Genomic DNA, 11,622 nt, shown 5'->3' with positions numbered 1-11,622 from the left:
GCCCGGCTGGCTGGCTGGCTGGCCGGCCGGGCCGCGCAGCCGGAGGCGGCGGGGAAGGTGCGGGACAAATCCTCTTCCCGGGGCGGGGGGGTGCGGGAAGGGTGCGCGGGGGTGGCCGGAACACGGCTCGCCCGGCGCCTCCGCCGCAGCCCGCGCTGTTTGGGTCTTCGGCCCTCCGTGGGGGTTTGCGGTGCGGTGTCATCACCGTGTTGAGAGGGGTCCCCGGAGGGTGGCTTAATTACGGCTGGGTGCGAAGGACGCTTCCTTCTCCGGGCTCCCTTAGCACGCAGGGAAACGACTTCCAGACCTTCCCCCTGCCCTGGGTTTGCTGCTGTTACAGGGCAGAAAACCTTCTGCCTATGGGAGCAGTAAAGCAGAAATATAAATTTATTACTGCCAGAATATGTGCTGCTAAAAATGTATATATAGATGCTGTCATTTCAGTTTTCAGTCTATAGGTACCACAGGGCGTCAGGCACAAAGGTAGGGTAGAAGCTATACAATGTGGCAGAGTAGTAGATCGGATAGTCAGATGTGTTTCTTACCTCTGATTTCTTCAAATAACTCCATTTTGAACCTATAAAATATCCCTAAAGGCCTGGCATTAAGTCGATTTATGACAGGACATGGAGTTTACTTTGGAATTGTTGTCCGAGACCTCTGTTTTGAAGTGATCATCACTAAGCTTGTTGCTCAAAGTTTATATAACTGAGGGAGATCTTAGTGCAGAAACACTCTCATAATTGGACCTTAATGAAAACTGAGCGGGTGGTGGAGGTTACACAGAGCTTGCAGTTAAAGGATTATTGAGTACTTTCTTACCAAAATATGTTGTAGTTATTTTTGCAGCTCTTTTCCCACTTCACATGTTTCTTCTTGTATAAAAAGACACTGAGCATCTCTGTTCTTATATAAAATTGAAAAATCTTGTAGGAAAGACCGAGGTCCTTATCTTGTTTACGTGAAGTGTTTCTTGTCTCAGGACCATCTGTAGTCAAGATGTCACTATCCATATGTGTACAAGAGATAACAAGTAAACTGAAAGATGGTCCTGTGTTTACTGCTCACTGCATCAGGATTCACTTTTTTCCCCCTGATATTTAAGAGACCAGTAGATTTTCTATGATACTTGATGATTTAAGCAGTAGTGAGGAACTTCAACAAATTTCTCAGCTTAATTGTTGGCCCAGAACATTTATTAAGTATGTTTAAACAAAATTGGAACCTTATAGTCTCATTGTTACATTCAACAAACCTCTGACATGTCCACTTTATTTTCTTTTTGTCTTAATGTCTTATGTTGGCAATGGTTTCTAACATAAAAATGTGAGAAATGCTTCTGCCTTTTTCAGCTGATCACTTAAAATGGTTAAACTTCGCATTGTTCATTGTTGCTAGGAAAATATTAGGAAAACTGTTGAGCAGTTTTTCTCTATGTATGAAGGACTTATACAGAATCTGGGAATCTGTAAGTTGTGCCTTTGTAATTTCTTGTTTGTATATAACCACTAGGCATATTTTTCAGAAGATAACCCTATTGTTATATGATGAAACTTATGTTTGCTGCTGTTACAGAACAGAAAACTTTCTGCACATGTGAGCAATAAAGCAGAAATACAAATTTATTACTGCCAGAATATGTGCTGCTAAAAATGTGTATATATAGATGCTGTCATTTCAGTTTTCAGAAGAAAATGCTGTCTTTTTAACTGCAGAAGAACAAGGCTTTGTCTTCCTGTAATTCTGAAGTGAAAGTTGTCATCAACAAGAAAACTAAAACCTTGTAAAAATAGGCGTTAGTAGTAGAATGCTGAAAAAAACTTCTGGATTATCTTCATTGGCTTTCCTGCTTCTTTTGCATCCCAAAGCATAAGCTTAAATCGTCTCAGAAGGACAAGGTCCGCCAGTTTATGGCATTTACCCAAGCTGGTGAAAGGACTGCTATATACTGCTTAATGCAGAATGAATGGAAACTAGAAGTGGCAACAGACAACTACTTCCAGAATCCAGACTTGTACTACAAAGAATCCATGAAAAATTCAGTAGACAGGAAGAAATTAGAACAATTGTATAATCGATACAAAGGTAAGGTGCTTTTGGGGGTGTGGGGTGGGGTTTGTTTTTTTTCTAATTATTTCGTTTGGGTGGTATTTCTGCTTTTCCTTCAGCCATTCTTAAGGACTTCTAAGGAAATGTTGCTAGCTTTTGCTTCTCGTTCTGTGTTTGCAGTAGTGAGATAAGAATGAAAAAGGTTTTAAATGCTCTTAATGTTCAGTACACAACTTCTATGGATATTCCTGTAGCATTTAAAGTAAATTCACCATAGGAAATTAAACCTATCAGGAGGAAATAATGTCAGCTGCATATGGTGAAAAGTTGAGTAAAGCTTATTATGCAACTTATTTGATTTATTGCCAGTAGCTGCTATTAAATACATGCACAATGTACTTTGTGTGGCAAAATAATATATATTATTCTAATACTAATACTTGGGGAGTTAATTTTATTCAAATATAGTAGTATTTCTACACATTAAAATAAGAAAAGTTTCAGCTAACATTACAGCTAGGATTCTGACAACAGTTAAATAAGAAAACTCAAAAGTTAGTCATAGAAACTCCATCCTTATTTTATTCTTTGTGCTAGCATATTACAACAAAAGTGATGTGCCTGTTCAAAGAGGCTTGGAGGAAAAACCATGCAGAAGTGGATTAAAGACGGAGTTGTTTCTTTTCCATTTATTTTTATTTTACAGCATTGTTAAAAAGAACAGAAAAAATAAATGGAAAAGATAGTCATGTAGATATAAAAATGTACATGATCCAGGTAACAGTGCTTTCTGAAGTGTAGCCATCTGATATGAAAGTGTGCATTGTTCATTATATGTTAGAGCAGAGTGGACTGGAATTATTACTGGCCCCTACTGAGATCCAAACATCTTGTGTTTTTAAAAAATGAACTCTTAACAATTACTCAATTATGATTTTATGTATTTTTTTAACTGTGGTATACAACATGCTCTGTATACGCTTTATCATGTTCTTATGATAGTTTCCACCTTTTTTGTGTTACTCTTCGCATAATGTGTTCTAAGTATAGACATTCTTCGATATTTCATTATTATGTGGTGATGAATTGTGTACAGACAAAGAACCAACAACACAAAAGCATTTCCTTTGTGGGGAAAAAACAAAACAAAACAAATGAGCAAAAAAAAACCACCCTGAAAACTAGAGAGCCACTTTAAAAAAAATTTTTTTTACTTATATATATATATATATGTACACACATACATGTCTACATCTTTTGCTTGCTCCTTGCATGTTAGTCTTAGAAACTGCTGGGTCAAGTGTACAGATATGTATAAATTCATAAGTGCTACTAAGAATACCTAAATGAAAAAAAATCACAAACGTTTGTTATTTATTATTCATCATTTTCTAGCAGTGGCAGTCTGTACCACTTTTTTTTTGTGAAAGAAAGTCTAGTTGGGTTTATGTCTATGTTCTGGTTAGCAGCACACCTTTGCAGTTCTAGCACTTTAACGTTTAAGTAAAGTTGTAAACTTGAAAAAAACCTTCACAAGATTTGATAGAAAACAATAAAAGTTTTGGTTATGCACCATACATAGTTTCATACATAGCTTAAAAATGAGTCACTGGCCTCGCAACAACAAGGAATTCCTTCATCCTACAGGACAAAGATTACTACATACTAGATGCATTGCGCTATATTTGAAATCTGAAGCGAGTGATTTCCAAGATTTCTGTGCTGTCTTTTTGCTAGTTTTCTTATCTGTTTATCCAGCAACTCTGTTAAAACAACAATTTCATTTTTGTTCCCAGTTACCTGGATGACATGAAATATGATAAGGATGAAACAGTCCTTGCTGAAATCCATCATAGAGTTTTTCCGCTGATTTCAACACTACTGTAGTTTTTACCTTCTAATTACTCCCAAATATACAAGAAACGCATTTTACATGTCTTGGAACTAGATCTGTCATATAGCAGAATAGATATGTTTACTTATTATTCCTGCTGAAAGGTCCTTGGGTTATACCCTGGTTGTAACTCTTTGTTTAATGGGTATAAATTTTTGCTAAATTAACTTTCTCTCTGTGTTTTAACATTTCTTCAACTATTGTATCGGCTGGAGGAAGTGGAAGAACTCTTAGCTTAACATATCAAAATTTTTTTAAAAAAAAGTTTTCTTTAGACTTGATTTTTTTTTTTTTTTTTTAAATTAACTTACTGGATAAGGACCTAATAGCGCGGTTGAAAATCTTACCAGTTTAAGGAGTTAGTCTTAAATTTACTGGAGGGATACATTTCTACATAGCCCAATTTACGATACTGAAATATCTTCCTATCAAAAGCTGGGAAAGACAGTAAACTGTTGAGCTTTGAAAACTAAAGGTGTAGGGTTTGGGGGTTTTCTTGCTATGTGGTTTGTTTTGTTTTTTCCTTCCAATTATTCAAGTGTACCTGCAGGGGATTTTGTCTGTTGAGGTGTTGGGGGTTTTTGAGAATTTTGTTAGAGTTACAGAATTGTTACAATGACATATGCCCTGACATACATAGTTACAAAGTGTGGGTTTGACATTCAAAAGGCTGGTAAACTTAGTACTACTGAAATACATTTCCTAAATTAGGTAGTTTAGTTTAAGACCCTGTTATGCTAGGCATTGTTCGAGCAATATTTTGATGATTTCCCTAATTTTTAATTAAAACCCCAAAATGTTTGAGTTAATTGTGGTCTTTAAACAGTTATAGTGGATTATCATATATTCCTATCACGAAAAAAATCTGTGGCCTCACTTGGTAGGTGTGTTTTTGTTGTGGGTTTTTTTGTTTGGTTTTGGTTTTTCTTTTAAAGTTTCATACATGCTAACCAATAAATATATATTTTGATGTGCTTGTCAGCCTTACTATTTTTAGATGTAGTCAGGCATTTCCTCAATTAATTAAGATCTTTCGTAGAGCATTGTGGAGAGAAGACAAAAGTATTTAATTGATGTTAGCTGATGAATTTAGGAAAAAGTTGCAAAGCAATTTCTAGGGAAGTTTGCAGAATACTTAATCTATTTACAGATACTCCTCAAGGTACTTCTAAAATTTACTAGATTTCAAGGGAAGACATTTGTGAAGCTTATGGAAAAATGAAGACCTGTGTTATGCAGCGTATCAAAACTGCAGATTATTATTTGTAAATATTTTTTTAAAATAATTACAATTCTCCTCTCTGTATTTTGAACTGCAGACCCACAAGATGAAAATAAAATTGGCATTGATGGGATTCAACAGTTCTGTGATGATTTAAGCCTGGACCCAGCCAGTATCAGTGTTCTGGTTGTAGCATGGAAGTTCAGGGCAGCTACTCAATGTGAATTTAGTAAAAAGGAATTTGTTGATGGCATGACAGAGTTAGGGTAAGTATCCGTTATTGCATAGTTCAAAATGTAAGGCCTGAGCTTGATTTGTGTTTAAAACATTTTTAACTGAATTAAGTGTGAAGCTTCACAAAGCTGGTAAGGCTGGTGCCAAGCTTAATCAGTGCTAAAAGCCTGTAGTATCTGTCTTCCTTAAATAGGTGCTTTACTGCAAAGTCTTAACAATGACCACAATAAGGGTGAAGCAGTAATTTTACGTGTACAGCAAGGAAAACAGGTATGCTGATCTTTTAATGTAATTTGTACAAGCATATGCATGATTGTGTTAAGGTTTTGAGTTGGACTGTGTGCTGTTAAAAGATGGAAGTCACTGGAGATGTGTGAAGGAAAAAACCAAGTTCAGTCAGTGTTGAAGCAGAAAAGAAATAGGAAAGCAGAAAAGAACCTTGGATTCTCTCCCTTTTACCATATCACCACCAAGTGGAACTTTTTTTTTTTACTGGTTTCACAAACCATAGTTTTCTTTTATTGCCTTATATACTAGATACTTTATTTGTACAGAATATCTATAAGAAATGGAAATTAAAATGAGGGTATTGGTAGTAAAAAAGGTTGTTTAGTCTGACTGTGATGTAACTGATACAATTTTTTTTCCTTTCTGGATTATGGATCTGTTCTGGATAATAGAGGCTAAACCACATTGCCTCTGTTAAGCAATAAAGTCAAGCATTTACCACCATAATATAATATTTTGTGTATAACTTTTCCTTAGAAGAGATGCAGTATTTCTAATATATGGAGCTGTCAAAATGTTTTGGGTTTTTTTTAAAAAAGATTGCTTTAGATGGGTGGAGAATTACAGTTTATTAGTTGTGCATATTTTTTTGTAGCTGAATAATTTCATTTGATCTTAGAATGGCACATTATCAATACCTTTCTACAATAAACCAACTTGTCATAAATGTGGTGGTTGTTTCTTGAACAGGCATCTAGTAGTCTGTTGGTACCAACCTCATTGGGTATTGACTTCTTTCTAAGCTTTCCTTTTTAGGTAAGGGTATTCAGAAATTGTGATTAAATGACTTTTGAGATCATCTGAACTGCTTTATTTTGTCCCTTTGGGTAGCTTTGGATAGAGACTGTAAGAATAATTATGATTTTACAGCCACAGACAGTAATCATGTGCTCATGCTGTTACATTAAAGGCTGCTGGCATTATTTGATATAACTGATAAAAAATGCTTTACTAAACCACCTGTGGCTTCTGGCTTGGGTTTTGTTTTGTAACTATTGTCACATTTCTCCTTTGTCCTCATGACTGCCTGATACAGTTTCACAGAGGTCTGTGATTTTTATCTCTTTCTGCTCAACACATTATTGTGTTCTTGGAAGCATAATCTGATCATACCTGCTTGCCACTGGTATAGTGCTTATTAAGGATTTGGAATTATTTTGTTACGTACTGAAGGTGCAGTGTCTGTGGTTTTTAGCACTGAACATAGGTGAAGATCTGAATGAAAAAAAATTTCCCGAGGCTTAGTTTGTATAGCATCTTTAGGATACGTACAGGAAGGTATGATATTCATCCCTATTGTTAACTAGATCAAGTCCCCATGAAACTGAATTTCTCGGTTGAAGACTGTTGGCAGAATTCTTGATCTTTATCCAGCAGCACCAGGTACTGCTGGAGGCCAGAAAGGTGTTTATTTTTATCTGTACCATGCAAGATAGTTAAAATTGCATCTGCATTTTATGGATTTTGCTATGGTTATCCACCCTTTAATAAAATTATTCTTCAACCTTTAGAATAAATACAAACATTTAGCTGCTGAGAACCTTCAAATGCAAGGTGTAGTTATGATAGCTGCTTCTTTGAAACCCATTTCCTTTGCTTTTTGTTTCTAGGTACAGTTCAGAATGTTGTTAATATCCTATAAACCTTGAATATTCATTTGACTCCTTGGTGTGAGGCAAACCCTTTTTCTTTTAAAATCAGGTCAAGCACTGTCACTGAAAATGCTCCAGTCTTGTGTTGTTAAGGGATGTGTTTCTGTTAGAATCTCAGTAACTTGATTCTGTCTTAGCTTACCTGTGCCAGGCTGTTAAGTGGTTTGTCAGCCTTCAAGCTATTGTCAAAGGCTCATTTTTTTCCTAGGTTTTGTGATCTGTGGTGAAGAGAGGATGACTGCAAATCATAGTTCATTTTGTTGGAAAGTCCTTTAATGTTAAGGTTAACTGTAAACGTAGTATGCAGCTCTTCATTTACGTAGAGTAGGGAATAAGTAATGTCTGTCTAGATTAAAGCAAAAACCCACACCCTTCTGCTGCAACAGTTGTAAAAGGGGAATTTATAACAGATTTCATTGAGATTTATATGTTCTATAAGAACAGAATAACATCTATTGTTTGAGTTCATAAACTCATAAAGAGACTGAGAAAAGAAGCTAAACCTGAATCCTGTTTAGGTTGTGTACTTAAGGATGTCTATATTTAATGTTCCACTTAAAATTGTTTCATAAAGACATATAAGTGTTTATATTTTTAAGAAGGCTATCCTGAAGGATACTCTGTGTTTTTCTTAACTACTGTTTTATTTTGCTCTGGAGCTAAACCTTAAAAACTGAAAGAGAAAGAAAAAGGAAAAAAGTAAAAATATCTTAAATATTTACAAATAATATAACCTCTTTTGAACAGGTGTGACACCACAGAAAAACTAAAAGCTCTATTGCCGAGACTGGAACAAGAGCTAAAGGATCCAACAAAGTTCAAAGATTTTTATCAGTTTACCTTTAACTTTGCTAAAAACCCTGGACAAAAAGGTCTAGGTAAGTAGAAAAAAATCAAAAATATCTACAGACAGAGAAATCAATTCCGGATACTTTGAATAATGCAGTTTTCTCATTGAAAATTTTATAGTAAATTCATTATTGATTTATTTCACTGACATCTTCTCTTTCCCGTCTTCTTTCAGTTAATCTCTTCTTTAATGTCCCCTTGGTACAGATAATTTAATGGGGTTTTCTGCTAATATTGACATTCTTTCTTCTCTTGTTAAAGGAAGTTCCTGCAGTTCTTAGAGACCTGTCGGAATTTATTTTTTTTTTTAAAGACTGAGCTAGTGAGCTACTTGTGTTTTCGATTTTGTACAGAACAATTGAAAAAAGATGTCCATATCAGCTTAAAAGGAGAAAGCTATGGGCAGAAGTTAATGCTCTTCTAAGAATTTTTAGGTTTAGATCACCGTTTTCCTGTAAAGTCTAGAAAATGAATATTGTGGACTTGGTTACAAGCTAGTAGACATACAGTTTATAAAGTATTAGATTTTTTTTGTAGTTTGAGATTTGACCCAATCCATGCCTTGTATTGCTGGAGTAAAATGGATATGATATTTAAATTCTAATGTTTATTCTCTTCAAATCAAAATATCTATAGTTTGTGAATAGAGGAAAAAAATTGTAAGATGAAATCCAATGTCCTTTCATATTTATGTCAACTTTGAAAAGACATTCTGTATGAAGGAATTAAATGGGTTTGTGTGTAGAATAGCACCTTACCATCATCACTGTTCTCTTTGTGCTGCAAGTGGGTTTTTTTTGGCATAGCCACTTTAACTCTGTGTCTACATTACTTGGCAAGCAGGTTAATAAAGACTTTTTCTTAAAAATTGTTGGAAGAGTACTGAGATGGAGGAGCAAAATATTGATTTAGACTGCCTTATCTGGAGGTGTCTGTTCCACATTCTTTCTTGGGAATTACTTTGAATAATATCTCTTGTCTTTCCTAGAGTCTTTTTTTTCCCCGGCTGGTGGCAACTTTTAGCCAGTTTCCTTTTTTCTTTATTTTTTGCAGCAATTTAATTTTTTGTTATATGTGTAACTCTTTCATGGGTTACATGCCACCTTTCCAGACACAAAAATGAAATAGTCTTGTAGTGGTTCTGTGAGACTGCTTGGAATTCAAGTCTCTTAATAGGTGTTCATTTTCTTGCCTCTCTTCATTAAAGCCTAGTACTTTCAGATTGCGGAAAAGGTAAGTCAGTTACAGATGAGGTTGGAATTTATGGGATACCTAAAGAAATATTACAAATGGCTTTTTGATTTAATTGGATCAATTCCAACGTGAAATTCATGTACTTGGGAAATATGTCTCTAAAGCTTTTCACCTAAGCCTGCACAAAGAGAGGAGGAGGGAAGGTAGCCCAACCCAGATTATGGAACTGAATGAATGTACTGTTTATTTGACAGAAGAGGGAGAAGGAAACTTTACTTGTTTTCCATTACTTCTGTTTATTCCCTATGGAGGCCCTTTCATTTCTAAGTTTGTCATCTCTGTTGTGTAAGAATGGTGCTTATTGGTAATAAAACACCAAAGTGCCTTCTTGCACTATGTGTTGAAGTATTAGCAGGAGAAATGCTTAAAATAAACTGTAGAAAGAGTTGACTGGAACTGTTCCTGATTTCAGTTTTCAGGAATTTTAATAATTCTGGTAATACTTACTGTTACTTAATTTCAAGTAGTGCTTAGTTCTTACATGGCAGTATGTTGGTGACGTTTTTTGTCAGACTTTTTCTGGTTTTGCAGAGATGATTCTAGATATTAGATAAGTATAAGCAGGTGCCAGTGCTCTTATTTTAGTGGAGATACACCACATTTTTTCTGGTGTGAACTTGGATCACTATAGATCGAGTAGAAAGAGAGTGCTAAGCAAGCATATTGACTAATCTGACATTTTTGAGTGATTGAGGTCAGTGACGGCTTATCCAAATAAAAATTAGCACTGTATAGGTTTGGAGTTAGAATCTTTTCAGGGAATGCCATTATATTCAGCAGAAAAGAGAGATGAAGGAGAAAAATAAGTTTACAAGTTGGCATTTACAACATGCTGCTTCCTGCTGCGATTATTTTAAGAGCTATGTTTGTTCTTTTTCAGAAAAAAAGTGTTCATCAAGGGAAAAAAAATAAATCAGTTATCTTACAAGACTGTCTGTACAAGCTGAGAATTCTAGTTGCTTCAGCTACATTTAATATAGGCTTGGGTGCTTTTTTACTTTACATCCTCTTCTCTGTATACACTATGTATTTTCTTCCAGAATGAGAAACTCCACCTTCCCTGCCTCTCTCCACAACTAATGTTAGAGATGTTTGGTATTTGTGTCCCAATGACTGTGTGCCTTATTGTCAAGGAGATGTGGGAATTTATCTCATCCATGTACAAAATCTGTTTCTCTCTTACTAAGTTTGGAGCCTTGGCTCAGGATGCTTTTATGAATTCAGTCCAGACAGTTAAAGAGAACGTATAATTAGATTGGTTACCAAACAAGCTGGTATAAATCTCTGCGTAGCTCTGTCTAGGTCATCTTGAGGTGTTGACCTCCCCTTCTTCTTCCCATGCACATCAGATGACATGCAGTGCTACCTAAATATAGGATACTCCTAAGCTACTGCCCTAGCGGCTTGCCTTAAAATATTTCTGGTGACAGGCTCCCATGATAGTGCTTGCCTACTCATTCCCATACGTTTGCATTTGAGTTATGACTTGAAGACTAAGAGGACAGTAAGTTTGTATCAAGTAGGGATAGAAGTGCATGGTTTTAATTAATGAAGTGGAAATAATCAAAGGAATTCTTTCCTAATTTTCAGTTACAAAATATTTTAATGTGATATTTCTGGGGTGGTATAACACTACTTCTTACTACACTCAGAGCTTAAATCACCAGATTTAAGAGTCTGGTAGCTCTTGCACTCAGGAGAGTGATCTGTAAGCTAAAAGAATATTGTTTGATTCTCAGGTATACACATGACCTATGAATACGCCTATTTGAAAACTAAGCAGCTTTGACATAGTGCCAGTGACAAATGGGAAATTCTTATTCTTATCAGAATGTTAATAATGGTTCTTCTGTTGGATCCTTCAGGCTGAGTGCTAATGCTTTTGCTTTTTTTTTTTAACGGAAATAACTTGAGAATAGAGCTCACCAGAAAAATGTCTGTCATAGTAAAAAAAGATGCATTAATGCAATTATTTTTCATGTTTCTTGTCTTAACATATTGAAACTATAAATTACTGAAATACCTCTGAAATGTCCAAACAGTGATGCTTTGGTTATGAGTCACATTCATTGCTCTATCAGTATTTTAATATGTTTCAGATTACTTTTTTTTTTTAAATCTATTTCTGCTGTTTTAAGAAGTTATAAGCAGCAACTACTACTGGGGTTTTTTTGTCCCAT

At 35.4% G+C, this 11,622-nt stretch overlaps 1 protein-coding gene across 2 annotated transcripts in view; it reads left to right on the top strand.

Moving 5' to 3' along the window:
• Nucleotides 1-1,247: 1,247 nt before the first annotated feature.
• Nucleotides 1,248-11,622, top strand: part of DCUN1D2 (defective in cullin neddylation 1 domain containing 2) — a 28,024-nt gene continuing 17,649 nt past the window's right edge. The window contains exons 1-3 of one of the 2 annotated variants that reach the window (XR_003398008.1): nt 1,248-2,085; nt 5,263-5,431; nt 8,087-8,217. Coding sequence is in view for 1 of the 2 variants with exons in the window: in XM_026845005.1 (XP_026700806.1) it covers nt 1,911-2,085; nt 5,263-5,431; nt 8,087-8,217 (475 nt within the window). In the remaining variant the exon portion in view is untranslated. The remainder of the gene's footprint in view (nt 2,086-5,262; nt 5,432-8,086; nt 8,218-11,622) is intronic. The other variant, XM_026845005.1, reaches the window with a different exon arrangement.

The sequence above is a fragment of the Athene cunicularia genome (genome assembly GCF_003259725.1).
Source record: "Athene cunicularia isolate RWA chromosome 1 unlocalized genomic scaffold, athCun1 chr1_part1, whole genome shotgun sequence".
Taxonomy (NCBI): domain Eukaryota; kingdom Metazoa; phylum Chordata; class Aves; order Strigiformes; family Strigidae; genus Athene; species Athene cunicularia.
This window is presented reverse-complemented; position numbering and strand designations above follow the sequence as displayed.